This window comes from Arvicola amphibius, chromosome 1, assembly GCF_903992535.2.
Source record: "Arvicola amphibius chromosome 1, mArvAmp1.2, whole genome shotgun sequence".
NCBI classification, from domain to species: domain Eukaryota; kingdom Metazoa; phylum Chordata; class Mammalia; order Rodentia; family Cricetidae; genus Arvicola; species Arvicola amphibius.
In genome coordinates this window covers 166,816,382-166,841,123 of record NC_052047.1, presented here as the reverse complement: position 1 = coordinate 166,841,123, position 24,742 = coordinate 166,816,382, and the positions used below count along the sequence as shown (strand labels likewise).

General features: G+C 45.8%; 1 protein-coding gene across 1 annotated transcript in view; it reads right to left on the bottom strand.

The window, feature by feature from the left end:
- Nucleotides 1-243: 243 nt before the first annotated feature.
- The window catches only part of Dmrt1 (doublesex and mab-3 related transcription factor 1), a 94,002-nt gene continuing 69,503 nt past the window's right edge, over nt 244-24,742 (bottom strand). Inside the window, exon 5 of the mRNA XM_038312584.1 lies at nt 244-407. Within this exon, the coding sequence (XP_038168512.1) occupies nt 244-407 (164 nt within the window). The remainder of the gene's footprint in view (nt 408-24,742) is intronic.

The following is a 24,742-nucleotide window of genomic DNA, read 5'->3' as shown; positions in this document are numbered from 1 at the left end:
TTCTCAGGAAGGGGGGGCCCCGGAGTGGGGAAGGAGACTGGATTACTGTTTAAACTTGGGGAGCCAGGCACTTAATTCTCGCAGTTGGTAATCTGGAACCCTACACTGTTCCAAGTGTTTTAACCTAACTCTAAGGAATATGAACCAAAACTTCTGAACGGAAACAATCAAATCAAGTAACAACAAAGCCTGCCGATAACGCAACCCTTCTACTACCCAGCGGGCGCCGCGCCGACCTGCGGCTCACTCGTCGTCCTCGTCATCCAGGACCTGGTTGACTGGGTAGCTGCCAGGCTCAGAAGGTCCAGACTCGCAGTCCAGAACTCCCTTCGTGCTCTCGTTGCTCATGGGAGAGCTGCTGGAGAGGGAAACCAAGCCAGAATCTTGACTGCTGGGCGGCGAGAACACTGGGAAGTGAGGGGAGAGAAAGTGTGTTAAAAAAAAAAAAAAAAAAGTTCAGTCTTTCTTCAGTATTCAATTAAGTTCCAGCGAAGGGGCAGGCACTCCGCCGTTTCCTTTGCAAGTGTTTTTATAGCCCCTCGGAACCCCTCCTTCACTTCCTCAGAGTAAGAGTCAGTCACATGGACAGCACATCTGCTCAACTGAGGGGAAAGTGAGGCAGCAGAATCCCAGACTTAGGGGTCATTGAGAAGCAACCACCAAAACATCACTCCACCCACTCTGGAAGACTTCCCACCCTCCCCACTTTGTAAAGGATGCTAATGAATCTCCTCTCAGAGGAGATCACTGGAGGAGTGATCCCTAAGCAGGACTCCACCCCCTACACTTTAACCCCAGAAAAGGCAAGATCCAGCAGGTGAACTGAGCAGCCAGCCGGTCAACTCTTTTCTTGGTTCTCCAGGCTATCACTGGGCATCAAAAGTATGGGGAGGGGGGTCAGCATGCATAACTATAAAGAAGTAAAAGGCAGTGAGCAGAAGGCACTTAATAGAAAATCACACTGTAATGTGAGATTTGAAGAGACTAGTCTACAAACATGAAAATTCCACTAGGAAAGTGACCTTAAATATGAAGGATACAAGAATAATAATGGGCCCAACAATTTTTTTTTGAAACTTCGGAAGCCACAGTAGATACAAAATTTAAGCAAAAGGGTCTCTGACCTTCTTAACCTTAGCAGAGTTCAGATCCACCCCCAAGAACTCCCTTCATGCCTAGTGTGAATGTAATTAAAGGGAAGCTGCCTCGGTAATTTCTCTCCTCATTAACTTCCTGATTGGTTTCGGCCTCAGGATTCTGCCGGGCAGCCGTTTGTCACCAATTCCAAATGGCCAATCGTTAATACTAATGTTTGTGTAACTAACTGCCAGCATCTGCCACGGCTTCTTGTACGACAATAATGGTGAAAGGGTACATTAGTGCTCCTGTGTTAATTCAGCTTGTGTTCATCAATAGGGAAATCTATGATGTAATTAGCAAAATGCACTGGGAGCTGAGTGCCCAAGTCATTTGTAGAGAACTAAATCATAGTGGAAGCTGAACTGGGTCCTGATGTGTTTGCCATCAATACTTATTATGTTTGGAATTTAATAAGGTATATTACCATGCTGAAAAGAGACCTTCTTACAAGAGAACACTATTTACACTCGTCACGGGTTTGGAAATGGATGGCGCCACTTCAGTGCCACGCAGAAAGAGCAGAACCGAGATCAAGAAAAGGACTTTTAACCACTCTGCCCAACCATACTACACCCCAAAGCTCCAATGTGACAGTGACACAGACACCTCGCTTTTCCAGCAAGGAACGAGAACATCGGAAAACCCAGTGAGGGTATAAATTTGAGGAACAATTTAGGCAATTTCCTGACAATTCACTCTGAGTTGAAGGTATGTTTACTTTTCCTTAAGAGACGATGTTTATAAACTTAAAAAATTCATCAAATAATATTTTACAGGTGTCCAAAGAGCAGGTGTGCACATATATAAATACAGCAAAAACAACACACACACACACACACACACACACACAATGGGAACTCCCCTGAAGAGTTCTTACATTATTAAGTACACAATGGCTTCTTACTAAATTCTGAGTGTTCCATGAATTTCAATATTCTTTACAAGCCAGTATACTCATCAAATACATACACAAAAAGATGCTGCCCAAACACTAGACTTTTGCTCAGAGATCACCTTGGGAGGCAGATCTGAAGAATAGAATGGAATCTATTTCTTCATCTGCATATTCTCACAACAACACCAAACCAGGGAGTTGTCTGTCTCCAGACCGTGAGGAAGGGAGTGAATGTTTGCGGACGGAGGCCACTTACTCTAGTGGCATGCTTCCGTTTCAAGTCGTTCACCAGATTACTCTACCTTTTATATACAGAGGACCCCAGACTCTGGTATGCTCCTGCCTCCGCACCCGTTTATTTTTGGTTATCACACCTGGAAACCGGCTACTCAACCTTTTGGGTCCCTGTTTGGGATTAAGGGACCAAACTACCTGTCCTTCTCAGACTGATGCAGAGGCTTATGGGAGTAAGTAAGGGCCTCCCAAAGAACTGTGAGAAGCTGAAGGAGGTGCCCCCCCCCCCCAGTCCCTTCTCATTCAGCCAGTTTAGCACTAAAAAAGGGAGGAGTGGGAATTTTGTCAGAGAAGAATTTGGGACAGCCTCTTTTGTCTCAGCTGCCCTTTTTATCTGTCAACTGGAACTACAAACATGCTGCTTCTGAGGCTCTAGGCACGTGGACTGAGTTCCAGAGAGAAGCAAAGAAATGAACTCACTCTGTTTGGAACAGCACCTGTATTTTTCCAAAGCGTTTTTCCAGTCCGAACTTAAAGCCATGTTGTTATTACATTTGTTCAAGGATCAGTATTGTCTTTGGATGACAGGATGTTGACATGAACGTCACAATCTGTTTAATTCATTTTGGATAGCAGCTCATCAAGGTCCCAAGTGCCCACCAAGACTTGGTCTTGTTATTCACAAATGCACAAAATTTATTTTATTAACAGCCTTAAATACTGCCCTTTGGGGTACCCATCCATTTAAACAAACTTTAATTAACTTTTCTGGAGGCAAAAGTAGCAACTGTGGTCGTCAATGATTTAGTACCAATTAGACAATTAAAAAACTTGACAGGATCCTTTTTTGTTTTTAAGTTGACGCTCATGGGCCCTGCAGATGACTAGTTTCCACTCAAAAGGCTTGTCTGTTGTCACTTGGCAAACATGCTGCTGACTCCACACCGAGGGAACACAGGCAGCAACGCTACAACCATGAAAAGAAATTGGCTCAATCTTTCTGGACAGCAGTCTAGTGACATGTGACAAGAACCGTAAAACTACTCATCCCCTCTGACCTGATAATTCTACTCTGGAGAATAACCTCAAGAAAGAGTAATTGGTCCAGAGATGCTCAACTCGCATCATCTTCCCTGATGATGTCACGGCTTCGCTCTTGCACGTGGGTGAAAGGGCATAGGAAGGGGCAGAAAGCATTAGTAGCAAATGTCAATGAAGGGTTCTACTTCCCTGTGAGCACTGGGCCTTCCCAGAAACAGAAGAAATGAAATTAAAGCCTAGACTGCAGAGGGAAAGGAAAAACCCAGCCTTCTCATCTGTCCTTCTGTCCCAGTAAGGGGTCCTAAGCCAAGGAGGCTGGCCCTTGTGTGAACCTGCAGGTCTAGGACTGCTTCCTCTCCAGTCACCAATTAGGCTTACAGCATCTAAGGGCTAAAAACAAACACATCCTACACATCAGTGCTCTCTCTAACGCGGAGAACCCTTCAGATGGTTTCAGTGATGCTATCTAAAAAAAGTATTCTTTCGGAGACATAACACTTACTGCAAAGAAAGTTAAAAAAAAAAAAGCTAAAAATAATACAGCAAAACCACTCTGTCTTTTGACATTGCAAAGACCCCTGACTTTTAACTTGAATGATCTGTTGGAATGAAGTTTGACAGCCTGGAACGAATAATTCTCTTTCGGTGATGTGAGAAAACACATGATATTCATGCCTAAAGAAAAAAAAAAACGAAACAAAAAAAACCCCTTTTTTCCTCTGTAGGTTAAACACTATCAAAGTCTTACTAAGAATAAAATGCAAATGGCATTCCCTGGGGCTACGGGGCTCTTTACCTGCACGCCACTGCCAAGGGGTACCAAAGTGCTGGCCTCTTGCTGGTCTGTGGGCTTAAAGGAATCTGATGAAAAGCAGTGAAAATGTCTTCAACAACAAATTCTTCTGCTTCACGATAACCATAGTGTTTGGAAATAAAATCGTGTCCAATCAATACCACTTAGCAGATATTTAATGTTTCACAATAGAAACGCTCTTCCAGAGCGGAGCTGCGGCCCTTCTCACTAACATTGAAAATAATTAGGATTATCTCAGCTGCCGGAGCTTGGCAGGATCAGTTTGTACTTTCAAACAGCATTAATTCTTGGCACTCAGAACAAGGGATGAAAGGTAAAGACCTGAATGGAGGGCTTTCTTCCACCTGATCTATCAGGATTAGCTCATTCTTTTCCAGTTCATGCCTGCGCTCCAGTTAAGAGGAAGGCTGAGCTGTAACCTGATGTAATTAGAAACCACAAGCTGAGAAAAAAATAGCCCATTATTAATCTCCCCATTTACTAGAAATTTACTAAAAAAAAAAAAAGTAATAATCTTTGAAACAATTAAGTGTGTTTTCCCCCTAAGTGGAATGAAAGGCTAGCGACCAGAGCTGAAGGGATGTATTGGGTAACTCCTTCCTTAAATCTACATCTTACCTGTCAGGTCCAAACTCTGGGGCCAGCTCTGCTAAAGTGTGTTGACATGTTTATTTTTAAAGTACTATTTAAAAAGGGAAAATGGAGATAGGCTATCTGAGCGCCCTTCTTCACCTGGGACCCAGGAAGGACCACAGCGTGACATCACTTGCTTGTGGGTCGCCATAATCAACTTCAGTCTCAAAGCCTGTGAGCAGACAAACTGTTCAACACTGCATCGCTGCCCTCAGAAAGGTTCACCATCTGTCACTGTCTGTCCCCACACTGCTTTAGCCCTGGTCATTGAGCTCTGTCACCAGATGGTGACACCACAGTAGCACCTTCTGACTCAGTATCCTCAATCATAAAAGGAACGCCAGATAGGCAAGTCTCAATATCCAAACATCTGTATGTGCAAATCCAACCAACTTGATCGACAATGCTGGAGTCAAAAAACATTTGTCTAAACTGGACTTTTTTGTTTCTTTTAAAATAATATCCATTTAAATATTATTTACAGATGAGATATTGTAAGTTTTACCTTTTGACACACAGAAAGGACAACAGGTAGGCACAACGCAACCACGAAACAGGGCAAAGTCACACACTGGCAAAGAGAGCCTCAAGTCTAACACAGGCCTTAAGGATTTTTAAGTGCTAGTATTTTTTTATTTATTTTTGCCTGCATTTGCGGCGGCATCAAGTCTCTATGCAAAGATTTTAGAATGAGACTCTTAATGTGGGAGGCGGGGGTGAGTGGCACTCCTTGGGAACTCTGGGATACAAACAAGGACTCAAGTCCACGTGAAGGCGCCATGGCAGGGGTGGTCACACATGCACAGTTGCATCTGAAAGCAGACCTGTGACTATCACTGCCACTATGGCCAACTGAACAGAAGGGAAGCTCCATGGGCCTGACATGGCGGTGCATGCTTTCCTACTCGGGAGGCAAAAGCAGGTGGATCTCCATGTGTCAGGCTGGCCTGGTTTTCATGGTGAGTCCTAGGCCAGCCGGGGCTAATGAGAACCTGTCTGGGGCACGATACCATCAGGCTCATCCATGTTAGAGCATGCACCCAACTTCCTTCCTATTAAAGGGTGAGGGATATCTCATGGCTCAGCGTGCAGAGTGATTTCTTTACACAATCACCCACCAATGGCCATTTGGGGTGTGCCTTCAGTTGGGCTGTAAATGGGGGCTCACAAACAGCTCAAGGCTCTGCTTCCCATTCTTTGGGGCAGAAGTGGAAATAATGGATCATACAATAATTTAATTTTAAGAGCACTGCCACACGGTTTTACACACAGTCCGTGCCATCTGACATATACGCCTTGTCCAGAACACGGGCTTTATGGTGCCACTTTCCATCCACATGCCTCACGCATGTCTCAGACTCACACCGCCACTTGCATGGAGTTAAGGATTGGGTTTCAATCTTGACACCCCCCCCCTTTTTCTCATCATCTCCCCAACCCAGACGAGACTCTCACTCCTACCTCTTTTCATTACCATCCCCCTCCCCCATTCCATGGAAGAGTCACTCATAGTCCCTTCCCAAGTTCCTGGTGACTAGAAAAGACTCCCGGAACCCACTCATGATCCGCTGCGCATCCCAACGCCATCTCCTCCTTCTCCCCACGCAGAAGGGTATCAGGTCCTGTCCCCTGTCCTTAGACCACAAGGTTGTCATGTCTCCAGAAGTTTTTCCCTCTTCTCTCACCCAGCCCTGAGCACAGACCTCCTCCACCACACTGCTGGACTTGCTCCCTCTTGTCACAGAAGGCGTTAGTAGCATTTCCATGAAGGTGGCTTCACGTCTTCATTTCCCACAGAAAACTACATCTGTTCCCGAATGATACTGCTATCATCTCAACCTGAAAAGGCTTCTGGCTAGCACACTCAGCATAAGAGAGCCTTCTATTTCCCCCAAGGACCATCCAAGTACTTGATGCTCTAGTCCCTGTGTCCTCGGGCCTCGCTTGGTGTTCTTGGCTCACCCTACTCTCTCCCACTGTGAGTAGCATTAGGTCCTCCTATCTTGATAACCACATGCCCCTCCCTCCCCTCAGTACCTTACCCCATTGGAATTCTGACCCATGGTACCTGACAATTAAGCTAATGGCATCTGGTCACCCTCCCTGGCCTTCCCAGATGGAGACATGTTTTGTTCTTTCTCCAAGATAAAGGAGGTCTATTGGGGAAAGAGATAGGGATGATGGCCATCAGACTAGGTTTTATACCAATTGCTTTTATTATGGATTGACTGTCCAAAGCTCTGAGGAATTTGAAAAATGAGCTTGATTCAATAGACACACCTAGCACTGTGTCCAATGATGGAGCAAACATACGTTCTTCATATGCACATACGAAATGACTGTGTAAAATGGCAGAGTATCAGCCCACAAAATAATCTACATAAATGACAATGATGTTTTTCATTCCAAACCTTTAAATCCTGGAAAGTTAAGGATCTACTCTTACTATTAGAATATCCTCTAAAAATGGGGAGGAAGTTCAGTTTTTAAAAAACGATCAATAGCCGGGCGGTGGTGGCTCATGCCTTTAATCCCAGCACTCGGGAGGCAGAGGCAGGTGGATCTCTTTGACTTTGAGGCCAGCCTGGTCTACAAGAGCCAGTTCCAGGACAGGTCCCAAAGCTACAAAGAAACCCTGTCTCGCAAAACCAAAATAGAGAGAGAGAGGGGGGGGGGGGGGGGGGGGGGGGGGGGGGGGGGGGGGGGGGAGGGAAGGAAGGAAGGAAGGAAGGAAGGAAGGAAGGAAGGAAGGAAGGAAGGAAGGAGAGAGATCAACACTGTAAATATAAATTCTACTGCCTCTAATTAACAGGTACTTGGCCACAATACAATTAATTTCACCCTTAATGCTACTATTGAAAACTATTTAAATGCCCAAGCACTAGCTGCAATCCCCACACACCTTCCTGGTCCCATATTCTGAAGACAGCAGATATTTCCACACTTGGTTCCTTTTCAGTAAAGACTGTAATTAAATCTTTAATTTGAAAACAAGAGGGTGAAGTCCAGCCCTCAGACCTTGCCCCCAAAGCAAAAGGCGGTCAACAAGCATGTAACAGTCATCTCAGCTCCTTCAAGATAGGCCCTCTGTTCACTCTGGAAAGTGCCAGCTCATCTCCAAAGAGACCGCTGCAAGCTTCCTAGCCACCAGAAATGTCAAGTGGCACAAACTGAGGTCTACATACTGGCTTTTGATGACACTATAGTTCCTAAAGGATATCCTTGAGGCAGCTTTCCGACCACATCTGAGACGTTAGACACAGCGTGCTGCATTAAGGGAGCAGAATGTTCTAATTTGCCTTGAGAAGAAGCTAAAACTCTCCCTAAAAAATGTGCAAACTGGTCACTTAACTCCAAGAGGATTTCCTGAGCCCCTGTTCTGGGCCCAGCACTGCTCTGGGTACGAAAGAAATACCTGTGAATAAAATGTCTCTACTCATAAGGAAACGCCTTATCTGATACACTTGGGGTCAAAAGCCAGCCTGGTGACTTAGTAGTGACATGTCCCCAGACAATCAGAGGACAGCTCTTAGCAACTCCTCATCCCTAAGGAAAACAAAAGTTCAATGTGATGCCTGTTTGTGCAAAAACATGAATTCCATTAACGGAAGTCCCAGTCTCTTGTTTGTTCCGTTATGATGGTAGAGCATCAGAAATGTGTTCCAGACACATGACCCTGGAAGCAGACTCGGGAATAAGACGAAGCTTATTATGATGACCTGATTTTTATGCCTCACTTTGTGCCTGGTGTTCTGATCTCAGCTGTCCCCAGTGTCCTGGTCCTCTCCCAGTGTGTCCCCCTGCCCCTGCCAAATTACAGTCCTGCCCCCTTCAGTCCTCCCTAGAAGTTGTTCTATTTTGAGAACTGGTATGGAGCTTTTGGAAGGAAAGCACCCAGCTAACCTAACTCACTCCAGGCAGCAGCCCCGTGCTGCTGATTGTCTTGCTGACACGTTACAGAGGGAGTTTCTAGACATGCAGAGATACCAACTCTGGGGCAGGGTAAACGCCTAAAGTATCCTCTACATCTCTTACCACACAGAACACACTGCTATCAGTAGGCAAACATTACCTCTCATTTTCCCTTCATAAGAGGTGGGTTCTGTCTGAGACAGGGTCTCGCTATGTAGCCTTGGCTGTCTGTAACTATCGATATAAACCTGGATGGCCTCAAAATCACAGCAATCCTCCTGACTCCGCCTCCTAAGTGCTGGGACTGCAAGTGCACACCACGACACCCAGCTATCGGGCTGTCATAGTCTACCAACACTTTCCAGCGGAGCCCATCTGCAGCTAGTGCTCAGCCTGCCTGCATGCTGGGACAGCATCAGTTTGCTCACGTGACTAGGCCCCTGAGATCGCCAGCTGACATATAACCGTCAGATTCCCTCCATTCTTCCTTCCAGGAGATGAGTTAGATGCAGCCCTTGTGGCCACACAGCGGTGGGCCAGTATTTAAAAAGCAGATCTTGAGATAATTTTATTTTTCTGCTTACAGGGCACTCTCGTGTTGCCCAGTCCTGTACTGGGGCTTTGGGGTTCTATTAGGTACTTATCAGAGAAATGACTACAATGAATATTCCATTATTTCCATTATGAAATAGAACTAGTTATAACACCGAGCTGGATAAAATTAAGAAGGAAAAAAACACAGATATCAGTAGTATTGAACTAATGCACTCGGATGTGTGTTGAGGGGAGAATTTTTCATGTTAAACTTAATTATTTAAAATAATCATTTCTGAATGTGTTGAGGAAAGCTGATCACAAAAGACTTGAGACAAAGTAGACAGGTGTAGATAAAACCAACACATATGCTTAAATAAAATCACTTTTCAAGGAAAAAGTTATTTAAGTAATGATTTTGTGTAAATACAATTTGTTTAAAAAGCACCCAGGCCCTTTTATGCCAAAACAAGCAATAACAAGGAGCACAACATTATTATTATTTCTGTAATAAAAAGCAGTATTCGAAAAGATGACAAGCAAAGGAACCTGCCGGCGGCTGCAGGAGCCATGCTCCTGGACGCAAGGGTCTCGCTGGAACTGTGGGAGTGAACCACTTCTCTAATGAGCACAGTTGGTGAGCACCAGGGACCTGAAACAAGAGCCTTGGGAAGGCTGGACCCCAGCAAGGCAGGAGCAGCAAGTGCTGACTTAGGAAAGTGGGCTTGCAGATGAGGTGCAGCCCACATTATTTATTAGCGTAATTACCAAACATAATGGCTCCTACTGTGTTCTGGGCATCGTGCTTTAAATGTCTCTCATCTTTACCAAAACGTTCCGTGGGGGGTGCTCCTTAATATCCTCCTCTGATGGGTCTGAGATGTTGAGACTCAGAGAAGGTGATTAACAGGCCCAAGGACACACCTGCTGAGTGTCAACACAGTCCAGCAATCTGGTTTCACCCACACCTGTCTACTCAGGACTCCAGTCCTTTGCAATCAACATTCCTCTTCTTCATTCAAAATGTTGGGGGCCTGCACCCCGTAGACCAGGCTGGCATCGAACTCACAGAGATTCTACTGGCCTCTGCCTCCCAAGCAATTCCCAGCTCTCTAGAACTTTCTACCAGACTTCAGTACTATCTGATCCAGCAAATGCCATTCTGGGTATGTAGCCCAAGGAAGAGAACTCAGGGTCATGCTTCTTGCTGCACAACTCACAAAGGCATTATCCTGAAAGCAACGTAATGTCCGCTGACAGAGAGGCAGAGAAGGCATGCTATACACAGCCACCTATTGTTCAGCCTTTAAAAAGGGACTCTGGATATTGATGGTGACATGGGTGAACCATCATTTGGAACTCGTGCCAACCAAAATAAGCCAGGCACAGAAACAGAGATATGCAGGTGAATTCACAGGGTCCCAAGTTTCATGCATGCATGCAAGTATGACCCACAGACCTGTTATATGGCACCTAGGGTTAACTTTCATGGCAAGGAGCAAGAAATACAGTAAATACAAGTAACAGGAAAGATGGCAAAGGATGGGTTTGTGCCTAACCATGGCAATGGTCTCCAGACACATCGTTTTTTTTTTTTTTTTGCTACATAGATGCGGCTTCTGATACTAACTGTGCATTTGGTAATTGGCTGTTTGTTAAGAGATTTCAGGGCTCCATCTGCTGACAGGCAGCATGAAGCAGGGAGACAACACTCAGCTGGGCAGAGTCCAGGTTTGAGGAAAACTGAACCAGGACTTACAGCAAAGATATGGACTTTCTTTTTATAACCAATTTTTAGAGCCGTAACAGAAGGGAAGAGACTTCAAAGTCCTAAATGGTGGGGCACAGAGGAAGCATGGTGCTTTCTGCGGGCAGTAGGGATACTGCCCATAGGCTCTGGAGAAGCCAATGACAGCCATGGAAATGCCAATAATAACCATGGAGACCACAAGCACCTGATGCCAGAGGCTTCTATGAACCTATGAGATGTGGGGATTTGAGAGTCACAGAGGTGACAGTAAAATGAGTTCAAGGAATTGTACTTTTCTTGGTAGAAGAGAACGGGGGAGGGCAAAACAACACCCACCTTGGAGAGCTGTGCCTCTCGTTATATGTTTCCTTCTGAGCTGAAACATTCCATCCCAGGGAAGCTCCTTAAGCAGGAAGGAGGGTCACTCAACATATCTTAAGGAAGTCCCTGGAACTGACCAGATGCACTAGGCCCCTCCCTGCCAGAGTAAGCAATAAAAGCTGGGAGTCTCTCTCAGACAAGCCAACCTGCAGAGAAGACTGAGACCAGACCAGCTGCATGGGAGAAGCAGAGACCAGTGGAGCTGCCTGAGAGAAGCAGAGATGGGACCAGCTGCCTGGAGGAAGTTCAGACCAGAGTCACTTGGGCACGACACTCTCCAACCTGTTACACTGCCTGCAGGCTAGGAAGTGTGCTCCCAGCTTTTGGAAGCTGCCACTCACGCTGGGCTGGGCCTTGGTGATGCAGCTGCCTTTGAATCATTTCTGCTCCTATAAATAACCCCAATAAAACCTGCTGGCTCACAAAGTCGAACTCCGGTGGTATCTGTAACTTGGGTTTGTCGTGGGCTCCCTACCGGGGCGAGTACATGTGTGTGTACTGCCTCCCCAGGGAAAGTTTTGTCACACAACAGCTCCCTTCAATGGACTCCTGCTGAACAGAGGAAAGCACACAGGCAGAGTAGAGAGGAGTCAGCCAGAAGGCAGGAGTTGGCTATGCCCCTGGCACGACTGTCCCCATAGGTCTTCCACCTCACCAAGTTCCCAAAGCACGAAGTAGCAGGACAGGCCCGGCTGCACAGAGGTAGGTAAGTAATTACCCAACTTCACCTCCTGTGACCTGCCATGAAGCCAGAGAGGGGAGACAATGAAAAATGAACCAATTCACCCCAGCAGGCTTCAGCACCCCCCGGTCAGCAGTATCGGCTCCTGATACATCTAACAGAAGCGTTTACTGGCTGGCAGGTCCACCGTGGGGACGAATCTATCAATCAGTGAAGCTAACACAGAGTCCGACTCAGGCTGCAACTTAAGCAACCGGAGTGGAAGGAAACGGTTAAGGGCACAGAAATAAACTCCTGGATTCAGACTGCCTCTAAGAACGGTATCGGCGCCCTGCGCCCTGTGACACCGTCTTCAGGGTCTCCGTTTTCAGATCTGTAAAGAGGAGGTGTTGAGCTCAGCGACCTTTTCTCTCTCTTCTAGAACTGAGATCCTATCATTGTGCTATGACTTCTCGGGGCTCCATTTCTGCTCAGCTCTAGTGGTTTAAGCACCTGCTCCAAGTCAGAATTAATGGAGTACAAAACATGACTTGAGCAATTTAGCATCAAATGATTGCTTCCGAAACAAAAAATAAATTAAGATCTTTCCATTCCTAGCAGACATTACTGGCTCCTGTCAATATCAGACTGAGCTTCTTTCCGATCACTGGGACATGGCTACTGAATGGGATGAGGCTCAAGTCCTCCACCTCTGGGCTGGAGCAGAAGACTTACTGCCGGTGACAGAATGAAAGCCTCTGCTGTCACAACCAACTGCCAATCATGTAACAGTTGGATTAAAATCCAATCAGTAGCAGACTGGACCATGAATTTTCTAACGCGATTGGTTCTTTAGGACCTTGAGGCTTCAGTCTGAATCCAGTCCCTGCAGAACATCAACGACAGCTCTTTTATGAGTCTCTTTTTTTAGTTGTCCAGTGTAGCCTTAGCGGACACAGTAAAGGCAAGCTCCCATCAGCACAGAAAGGACCTATCTCCCATCTCTGCTACAAAAGAGATACCATGTATTTTGGACACAGCTGTTGTCATGTTGTATCAGCCAGAGATCAGAGTAATTCCTTCTCTGCTGTGTGTACAAGTGTGTGAGCACATTGTGGAAAGGCCAGGGGACAACCTCTGGGGATATTCCTCAGACACCTGCCCACTTTAATTATTCCTAAAACACGTTTATGTCTCCTGCACGAAGCTCCCACTTAGGCTAAGTTGGTTGGTCAATGAGTCTCAGGGATCCACCTGCCTCTGCCTCCCCAGGGCTGGGAGTACAAACACAGGCTACCAACCAGGCTTTCTCCCTGCCCCCTGGGGGGCTCCTGGGGCTTGAACTCTGGTCCTCAGGTTTGCACAGCCAGCACTTCGGTAAGGGAGCTATCTCTGCCGCACTCAGAGCTGGTGATTTTATGCGGAGATGGATTGGGATTCAGGGCAAGGTGGCTGTTAGGTAGAGATGGACTACGCTGGAGGGGCTTGGCTTGTGACCTATGACCCAGTCTTTCACTTGTCTTGCAGGGTGAGGCAGGAGCAGTGGTGGAGAAAATGGTTCAGTTATCCAACACCTCAGGCGCTGCCCACTGCTGAGTGAAAGCCCCTCACCACACCTGACTGGTGGTGGTGAAAATCCCCAGGCTATGTTTCACCCAGACAAGAATGTAGATGTGGGGAAACACACCCTTGCTAGGAACATGCTGCTGGCTAGAAATGCAAGCTGGTCCTGAGGTTACATTAGCAGCTCCAGCCCAGGCTGAAACGCAGGCATCCTCTGGAATGTCCCCTTTTCAGAAAACACCAGCACAAAAATGTGTCCAAGAAAAAGTTAAGCATTTGTTTGCAACATCAAACAAAGAAACAAAAGGAAACAAGAGGGCAGACTCAAAAAGCCCCAACATCAACCAATAAACAACGATTCATCCAAACTGAACCATTTGTTAACATTAATATTACCAGCTTAAAAAGAAAAAAACAAAAAACCAGAGACATCCTATTTGTACTAGCATGGAGGATCTCTAGGATAAACTTTGAATTGAAAAAGAAAAAAAGAGAAAGTCACTAGCTAGCACTTAGTTATATTAAGATGAATCACCATAAATTTTCAGATTTTGAAAAATGCTACTTAGAAGTTCCAACTCAAAATCTGAAGTGAGTTTGTTGTAATACCACCTCTCTTTATACATCAGAGACCCAGACATTTGGGGGATCTGTGTTTTAGGCAATGATTTCAACTTGTTAGACTATCCTGTGAACCTAGTAAATGGTCAGGAACCTTTCAAAACAAGCAACCAGCAACTAAAACATGCCACACAGATGTGTTCTCAGAAAGCCATGTAAAAAGGAAGGATGCTTCAGAACCTGTTGCCTAGGGTCATAGCACCTAAGATTATTACAGAGCACAGAAACAGGAGGAATAAAGCAGAAGACTTTCCAAAACCACGAATCAGGGTTTGTTCCATTTATACCAAAGAAGCTGGAGAACTATGAAAGGGTAATTTGCGGTTAGAGGCAAGATTCTATCCTTAGAACCTGCCTGCCACGCAAGGACCAAAATATCAGAAACGCCATCATTAAACATTCAATCCTTCAAAATAAACATCAGCCTCCTGTTAAAATGTAAATAATCAAGAAGAGTAAGGCACAAAATCAATGTTACTTCACCATGTTATTTATCAAATTGTTTTCTCTCAAAGACAGAAGTGGTGTGGGGCTGCTGGGAGTTGGAAAAAGTGGGGGGAGGGGAGGGGAGAAGAGAGAGCGAGCACTCCCATGCAAAGGTACTGCTCATGTGAGCACTCTGGACAGGAAGGCACAGTGGGCTGACTTCACCAGTCGCTCTGTTTCTTTCCTGGAGGTGGTCTTGCTGTGGGACAATGCTCTTGTACACTGTCAAGATCTGTCACTCTTATTCGTTTAGTAAAACGCTGATTAGCCCAGTAGCCAGGCAGGAAGTATAGGTGGAGCTACCAGACTAGGAGAATTCTGGGAAGAGAAAAGGGTGATACAGTCAATCACACAGAGGAAGTAAGGTGAGAATGCCTTACTGAGAAAAGGTATCAAGCCACGTGGCTAAACATAGATAAGAATTATGAGTTAATTTAAGTTGTAAGAGGTAGTTACTAATAAGCCTGAGCAATAGGCCAAAACAGTTTATAATTAATATAAACCTCTGTGTGTTTATTTGGGACTGAATGGCTACAGGAATAGGCAGGTTAGAAGCTTTCGTCTACAGGTCTTGACCGGAGCACTTTCAACTGTAATCTTTTAAAGAATTTGGCAGCTCAAACTCAATCAAGGTACTTTAGGAGATCATGGGTTCTTGGAATCAATGAAAGTAACTAAAATGAGCCAAGCACCAAGAAAAGCATGATTTACTTAACCCGCAGAAAGGAAATAAAGGCTTACTATCAGCTCCAACCTGCAGTCAGGAAAACCAGGGCTCAGTGAGGGTAAGTAATCACCCAAGGAATGAGGCCACTGACAGCCAGATATGCAGAGACCTAACTCAGGGACGCAAGGCTACCTTCTACAAAGAACAGGAAGTAAGTTGGTCATAAATTAGTGCTTATGTCCATGAGGCATCCACATTCCCCAAAAGGTCACCAATGCCTTTAAAATTCATCCTTCCTTGAGTAGGTAAGTTTGGTCAAGAAAGGTAAAACTAACTCCCTTTTTATGGTGCCCACCCTGCCTTCCTTGCCAGAATGAATCCTCCTAAAAGATGGTACTTGCTCATCACATTGGAATCTGCTGGTGGACCTTCCCAATTAGTCCTCCTCACCTCTAACTGACAGTCTCTGGCAAAGGAAGTCACCTGACAACGGACTATGTAATTCATATCTCAGTGACTTCAGAGAAATAAAACTTCATGTCACACAAAATCCAGGGCGTGAGTTAGCTGTTAGGTCACCCTGTCTCATCCCCACAGAAACAAGTGCATAACTATCCGTCAGGTTTGAATTCGGACGCTCTCCTAAGCAGACTTATTAGATGCGAAGCCTTATCCTTGTGACATCTCTGTACAAGTGGGACCGTGCCTGGCTGTGACAGTATCCTAAATCAATGACAGACTGCAGGTGGCTTATTTCTTGGCCTGCAGCTGCTTTTCTGCAAACACATATAGATACCTCAAAAGTGAGGGGTTTACCACCTCACACTGGGAGACGGGAGCCCCCGGGTCAGTGAACAGTTCTGCCATCCTTGGATGACTGAGTCCAACAGGACTTTCAAGGACCCTGCAGACGCCTCCACACCTGACCGCTGCAGCCCTCACACCTTCAAGCCTCAGTTCAGGCTGGTGTGGCCTCCTTCCCCACCCTTGCTCTCGCTCACAAGGCTCACCATCCTACAAATGCGTTATTAGCGTGCAGGCACTTGTTTTGGGCTCTGTGTCTATGTGAAGCCCAGGCTAACTCACGGATGTTCTGAACCCTGTCTAAGAAGCAAACATAGGAATAAATAAAGTTGCCCAATGTTGCTAGGAAACACAACATGATGGTTAATCATCATTGCGAACTTGACAGATCATCCAGGAGAGAAACCTCCAGGTGTCGATGATGGGGTGTAGCTGAGGAGGGAATGCTCATCATGAAGATGGTACTAGCACATGGCCCAGGGTTCAGATCCCACCCCTCAGAAAGGAGAGAGCAAATGAACATTAGCATCATCTGCTACTGACCCTGGAGGCGATGTGATGTGCCACCTCAAATCCTGCTGCCACTCCTCTGCCACCATTGTGGGCTAGATGCTCACACTGTGAGCCAAAATCAACCTTCCCCTCTTCAGCTAGTCTGTCACAACAACAAGGGTATAGTAACTAATACAGAGGACTACGAGCACGAGAAAATAAGCTTAAGGGAAGAAGACAATTTAACACAGAAAATATGTACTTCCTTAGCCTACGGTGTTGTGTTTCCAAAAATGGACGAAGCCAAAGGGCTTGAGGGATGGCTCAGTGGTTAAGATGGCCGCTCTTCCAGAGGACCGGGGTTCTGTTCTCAGCACCCACATAGTGGCTCACAACCATCTGTAACTCCAGCTCTAGGGGATCCAAGACTATCTTCTGACCTCCATGGGCAATATATATATAGCACACAGACATAAATACTAGCAAAACACCCAAATATGTAAAATCAAAGTAAATTTTAAAAAATTTAAGACATTGTTATTCCAACTGTACTGTTTAAAAATAATTACGAAAGAAAAGTATCTCATCTCCCACTCCCCCAGAGTGTCTCACTGTACTGTCCTGAAACTCAGTCTGTAGACCAGGCTGGCCTCGAACTCACAGAGATCCACCTGCCTCTGCCTCTGCCTCCTGAGTGCTGGGATTAAAGGTGTGCTCTACCCCCCAGCCAGGTTATTTCTTACTAAAACTAAGTGATTAAAGAAATCCGTTTTTAAGAGATTACCACAGAGGAAACAGAAAAATTAAGCAAAAGGTTCCTCTTTAGTTCCAAAAAGGCCCATCTGGACAGCTTCATAGGTAATTCTATTCAAACGAAGGTGCAGCCAATCTGTCTGTGTCACTGGAAAAGGAAGGAGACTTGTTTCAATTTTATCCTATGAGCCTACTTTCTGTAAGATGTTACTATATAAAAACATAAGAAGGATACTAGAGATCAGAAGGGAAAATCAAGTTCAAGGTCCCTTGTGGATAGAAAAGGTACTAAATACATAATAACCACAAGCAAACTGAACTCAGAGATGTGTTAAAAAGACAATGCCTCTTGATGAGGCACGGCTTGTCTCAGGAGTCTGAACACCACTCCACAGTAGGAAACCCATTAGAGTCGCTTCAGTCGCTGACAGGAGAAGACAATATCGCCATGGTGATGATACGGTACTGCTGTATAACATCTTCCTCCAAGATGGAAACATTCTATCCTGCAGCGAAGTTCCTTAAGCGGGAAGGTGGACAACTCAAAACAGCTTCAGGAAGTCACTGAAGGTGACGACATTCACCAGACTCCTGACACAGTAAACAGCAAAAGCTGAGGGTCTCTGAGCGGCTCCCTCAGATGAACAGAAGCTGAGCTGCAAAGACAACTCACATACGAGTCAAGCATGAAAAGACTCTGAGACCAGACCCACTGCCTGGAAGGGGCTTAGGCCAACTGAGGCATCCGGAAAGGACACCCTTCAACCTGCTGAACCGCCTGCAGGCTGTGCAGTGTGCTCCAGGTTCCCAGCTTTGTACGCTGTCATGCTTTGGTGGATGGGCTTTGGTGATGTGGTTTTCTGCTCCTGTAAGTAACCCCAATAAAACTTACTAATTCACCAAATCGAACTTCAGTGGTATCTGTACTTTAGTCTATTGTGGGTTCCCTATCTGCAGTGAGTGTGTGTGCTGCATTTCCCCAGGAGGTTTGTCACACAATTACAATGCCCACACTTTCCCCAACTTCTTATTGTGGGAAAATGCACATAAAATTTACTATCTTCACCGTTTTTTTTAAGAGCTGGGTGTTCAAATCATTTTTACTGTGCCGCCACCACCTTCCAGCACCCGGACCCTTCCATCTTTCCAACCTGAAATAACAGCCACTGAGTGGCTCTCCGTTCTCTTCTCTCCTTGGTCTCTGGTGACCACTTGACTTTTAGTATCTATGAGAGCGTTTATTCATTTTATTTTTACATTGCAATGAGCTCAGACAGACTTTTGTTTAAAATGATTGTAAGTGTCATGTGTAAAACACAGAAATGGGAGGTACAGAGAATAACACAAAGTCCTCCTCAGGCAGTCTCAGTCCACATGAGATTTCCAACATAGAAGAGTCAAGAGACTCAGACAAATCGCTGTCAGCACACGGAGGGAAGGGAGCGCTAGCCCTGCAAAGCTGTCAGACCAACAACAAGGGACATTTACTCCAACTTTTTCACTCACTTTTGAGGGTTTTCTGGTTTTTGTTTGTTTGTTTTGGTTTTATGGGGGGGGCTTTTTATGAGACGGGGGTTTCTCTGTGTAGTCCTAGTTATCCTGGAACTCCCTTTGTGGCCTCGAACTCAGGGATCTGTCTGCCTCTGCCTCCCGAAGTGCTGAGATTATAGCTGATTCTACCACATCTAGCTTTTAAAAAAAGCTTCAATAAGTCACATAAATGCACTAACAAATTCTTTGAGGTTGCAGAGGCAAAAGGTTCTGCCATATTCCATCCATATGAGGTTTCTAGAGTCTGGTAAATCCACACAGAGAGAAAGTGGGATAAAGAGAATGGGGAGCAGTAAGCACGGTCACAGAAATTTTGTCTGGCAAGAATGAGGCCCTGGGTTCAATCCGCAGCACTGGAAAAAAAAAATGCAGAACAGAGATTGTCCAGGGACTGAAAGAAGTGGAAAATGAGGAGTTAGTGCTTTAAAAGTGGTTTCTTGTTTGGGATTGTTACCAGAAAAACTTGGGGTTTGCCTTTGGGGTTCTTCATCTCAGTAACAAAAGAATTTTAAAATGCATTCAACAGGATGATGAAAAATTCTGCCAAAGCACAGTGTGATGACTCAACACTTTGTGTTTAAGATCACTAAACAGCACATGCTTATACCGTTAAAATGGCAAATTCCGTGTGTACTTAGCACATTTGAAAAAGCATTATTAAAAAAAAGCTTATTAGGGGCTGGGATATGACTCAGTGGTAGAGCGCTTGTCTGGTATGCATAAGGCTGATGTGAGACGTCCTTCTGAGTGCTGCGAATGTGCTGCTTTTATTGGCTGATGAATAAAGCTGTTTCAGCCAATGGCCAGGAGAAATACAGCTAGGTGGGAAATCCAAACAAAGATGCAGAGAGAAAGAAGGTGGAGTTAGAGACACCATGTAGCCCCTGAAAGGAGTAATATACCAGGGGATCACAGCTAAGCCCCAGCCTCATGGCAATACAGAGATTAATAGAAACGGGTTACTTTAATTATGAGAGCTAGTTAGTAATACGCCTGAGTCACTGGACAAACAACTGTAATTGATACTGAGCCTCTGAGTGATTATTTCATAAGTGGCTGCGGGAACCTGCAAGTGAGAAAGAAACTGGCCCAGGGGGTCCAATGGGACAGAAAAAGTCAGCTACATAAATGCCTTGGTTCAGCGCCCACACACACATACAACAAGTGCCACACTGAAAGAGGCACTAATACAGCAGAGCAAACCTTAGAAGAGTATCAGCGGAGGACAAAGGCCCAGTTCACAGAGAGAAAGGCACAGAAGAAAAAGCCATGAGCATTGCTCAATGTGAAACAGCTGTTTTGTACCGGAGCTACCACATCCAACTCCGTCTTGCCATCAAGAACAAGATGCCTGGCTAGTCAAATCTGCAAAAGAAATGCAGTTATTTCCAGAGTTTTCTACATACATACCACACCAGACAGCACCCACCCTTCCGAAGACTGTGACTACAGCCAAGCAGTCTGAAGAGAAACACATTTCCAAAACTTGGTTTCTCAGCCCTAAGTCTAGTGGCACTCAGAAATACAAAGTTCAGTTGTTAGAGCCCAGGGTACTGGGCTTACTCACAGGTTTTGAAGTAGTAAATTTCAGACAGGGTCTCACCTAGATGCAGTATGATTATGATTGTGTCTCTAGCCTTGGACACTACTTTGGGTAACTTCAGAGGACAGGCAACTTCTCCCTCTCGCTGTATGGAATTCCCTCTCTAGCTTAACATCAGCAATGGCCTATTTACAGGATTTTTTTTTTTTTTTAAATCATTTGCCTTCATTCTCTGGAGACAAGCTTTTTGGTTTGGTAAGCAAGTGGTTTCTACTCAAAAACTCACCTGAATGGATATAACAGCCCCAAATTTCCCCAACAGGTCTGGAGAGGGTGTAATTTATAATGAACTAGTCAATGCTGTAGCAAGTGCTTTCCCAAACCGGACATTGATTCATGAAAATGAGCACTCGGGACTCTCAGCAACACAAACCCTCACAGCCCCAGGCAAGTGCTGATAGAAATGTTGTACAAGGCCTGGCGACAGTGGTATGCGGAAGGTGCAATTAGAGCAGCATTTAACCTAATCTATTGCTCATCAGAAAATGCTTAGCGTGGAATCAGACACGGGGCTGACAAGCAGCACAAGCCTCTTAACTGTCCCCTCCGGCGATCACTCTCTCAGCCCGGAGTGTGGCAAATTAAAACAACTACGCATCTAAGCATCGACTTTTTGCTTCTGTAAACATTAGAGGGTGATTGACGAGGACATCAGCCTGCAGCCAGACTGCCTGTAACACCGCCCCTGCTTGCTTATTTGCTCTCTTTCCTGATCCCATTCCTGCGGGACAGGGAGGAAAGTGGGCTCTGCCACTGGAACTCACCTAGAGGGGCAATACCCTGCCGTGCACGTAAGTAGCTCCAGAGGACTCTGAAAAATGGGCTTTTAAACAAATTACTATCTATCACTTTCAAGCAGAAAAATGTACTTCCAATTAGGAAATTTGAAAACCAGCATTTTACTGGTCTGCCATATACGCTGAAGGGAAGGAGCCATCTGTTTCCTCTACCTCAAAACTGGGAAAAATTCAGCCTGGGTAGCTGGCAAAGCCCAGCAAGCAAAAGGAAGACACAGCAAAGACAGCCAGCAAGGATGGTTCTCTGAAGGTCACAGAAGGAGGACCAGACATGCATCTTGCTCTAAAGCAGGCTACTTGCATCTTTTGGTGCAGAGAGGGAAAGGATAGTCCCACGATGCTGGGAACACTGGGTATCCACACAGTAAAGAATGGAGGTGGACGGTTACCTAGATACCATAAGCCAATATTAACTCAGAGTGGATCAAATACCCGCTGTAAACAGAAGGGCTAAGACTAGAAAACTCTTAATGAAAGAATGCGTGCTGCTGGATTGTGCAATTCTCAGGGGCGGCATCAAAAGCACAGGCAACAGACGAAAGGTGAACAAACTGGATCTCATCAAAATGTAAAAAACCTTTCTTCTCATTGAGACACAAACAACACAGTATAGCAGCAACCCACAGAACAGGAGAACACACGTCAATCATGTATCAGATAACGATGAATGCCACTTTCGCAACCTTGGCTTTAATGGCAGTAATCCTTGCCAAGTCCCCAAGGCTAATGTGCTGCCCCAAGGCTACGAGGCAAGTTTTCTACCGTGGGCAAGCACTTGGACTGAGATCAACCACATTTTATGTTAGTCACTCTCCTTCCATCTTTATAAAAAAAAGAAAGAAAGAAAAGAAAGAAGAAGGTGTGCATCGCAGCTCAGGATGAAGGATCGGGCGGTGTTTGTCAGCACCCACTGAACGCATCTGTCAGTAACACCCGCTCCGTCTGAAGGGCTATTTGAATAAGGACTGCTGTTCCCACAAAAGTTAAGACGTTTTAGATGGTATTTGTTCAATGTATGGTACTTGTGTTCACACCTTCGTCTCAGCTTCGAACGCTTGAGTTATTCTTTTGGTCAGCATAAAAGTCCCAAAGTGCTACTTTAATGGGACACTCAGTGATGACAGCAAAGGTCCACCTCTCCTCCGTATCGTCGTCTCAAGCCAAGGGCGGCCACTAAGTGCGCAGGTGAAAGGTGGCTGGTGTGACAGGAACTGGACCTTTAATTAAAAGGTCAGAGCCCTGTGTGGCTGGGTCGCTTCTGCCCTAGAGACGACAGGTCAAGAAGGACAAGCGAAGGCAGGGGTTTCAGTGCTGGAGCCACTGACAGAAGTCTGACTTGTACTCTGCTCTCTGCCCTGCTGTAACAAACTACCTGAGACCCACACACAGTTATCTGGATCACAGTTCTGGAGGTTACGAAGATGACGATCACAGCACAGACATCTGGCAAGAGTCTCGTGCTATGCCACCTTATGGCGGAGACAGAGGGGCAGCTGCACCAGACTGTCAAGAGAATGAGGACAGGCTCCTTCTTTCGTCTGAAGCCCGCTCCAGAGATAACTAACCTACTCCCACGATGAGAGCCCTAATCCATTCTTGACCGGATTAAGAAGTAGTCTAATCGTGTCTTAATTCTGTTAGAGTGGAATGAAATGCCAACCCGAGTTTTCTAGGGGAATTCAAGCCACGGCATGCTCCACACGCTAGCTGTCACGTGTTCTCTCTCCAGCAGCCTGCTCACTCTAGGAGAGGGTCAGTCTTCGTCACTCCCCCTACCTCTAGTATTACAGGAAGGTATTAGTACCCAGCTTCTACAAGAGACCCAATAAAATCCTTGGAATCTCCTCAGAGAGAACTGTGGCTGGAGTCTTTTTCATTCTGATGAGGTGACTCTTGGGGGGGGGGGGGGCTCCCACTTTTGAGGTAGTGACTCCCTACCAGAAAGAACGGCCCCCATTACAACTCAGAGGCTTGGAGATGACGTTCTGTTCCCAAACCCATCCCACTGCTCAGAACCCCTCGCTGATGCAGCACTCCTGGGTAGAATTATTTCTAGAAAAACAATAATAGATGAATCAGCTTATCTGTGAGCTGTCTGGAAAACTGCTGAGCCTAACATGAGGGTGCAGGCACCCCCAAATGTGTAACGAACCATCCTGGGTGCTTGCCTCATGGCTGGAGTGTGAATGGAGCATGTGGGGGGGTTGAGTCCTTAGACTATGGCGTCTGGGTGACTAGATGGTTAACTTGTGACTGTGTTAGACTGGATTGTAGGACATCTCACTTGTATCAGAAAAAAGGAACTATCTCTCACAACTCTGAGGTCGTTGTTAGGATTACACAAAAAGAGCTATGTCACGTGCTACAGAGTGGAAGAGATTATGTCCCACGTTTGACTCTGAAACCAACATCAGCTAGTTCAGAATGCCAATCATTAAGTTTATTGTGACGCCTGTGTACAGGCTCGTAACTAGAAGCAATTCACGGCTTCGTCATTCACTTTCTGGTGTAGAGAGGAAAACTGGCAAACACTCGCACCGTGACAGTGAGCCACAGCAAATCCCTTTCCTGAATTCAGATACTTAAAAAATAATCCAAATTATAGAAACGAGAACTCAGGAACGAGGAAACAACCTGGAAATCATAATGTCCCTGAGACTGAAGAGTCACCCTTAAAAGACAAAGGTCCTGAGAAAACTCCCTTGGTCCTGGGGACCTGGCCACAGGCAAGGGCCTGACACTGGTCAGTGTGAGGGAGGGCAATGCCTACTGGAGGAAGGAGGAGCAGGGCATAGATGGCACCCGTGGATACATGAACTCTTAGTGACTATTTCCCAAGCACCTTATCAGAAGGAAGGGACATATGGAGACACACAACCCTGCAACAGTGCTGTGAACTATGTTCCTTTCCTTCTCCAAGGCTGCGGAAGCCCGAGCCCCCAACTGAGCAGAGATGAGAACTGTTAAATAAAGTCACAGCATGACGGAGCCAGTCCCTGTAAGAAATCAAGTCAGAACCACCGCTGTCTGTCTCTCTCTCTCTCTCTCTCTCTCTCTCACACACACACACACACACACACACACACACACACACAGAGTGACATCCCAAGGTCAGAGACTGTTCCCAGAAGCCAACCCCGACATCAAGTTATCTTGAGCTTCCGGCCTCCAAAGAGGAAAAAAGCTCTGGGCCAAAAGCCATCACCTGTGGTATTTAGCTGTAGCATCCTGAGCAGAAGACAGGGACGACATAACCTGGATCACCTACAGCCCATGCACACCACCTCCCTGTTTCATGTCGCCGAGCCTGGTCACCGCACACACTCAGCTGTTCGGCAGATGTTGCCACAAATTACTAAAGATAAAGCACACCTGTGGCCGGGAACGTTTCTGGCTGAATTGTGTTGCTA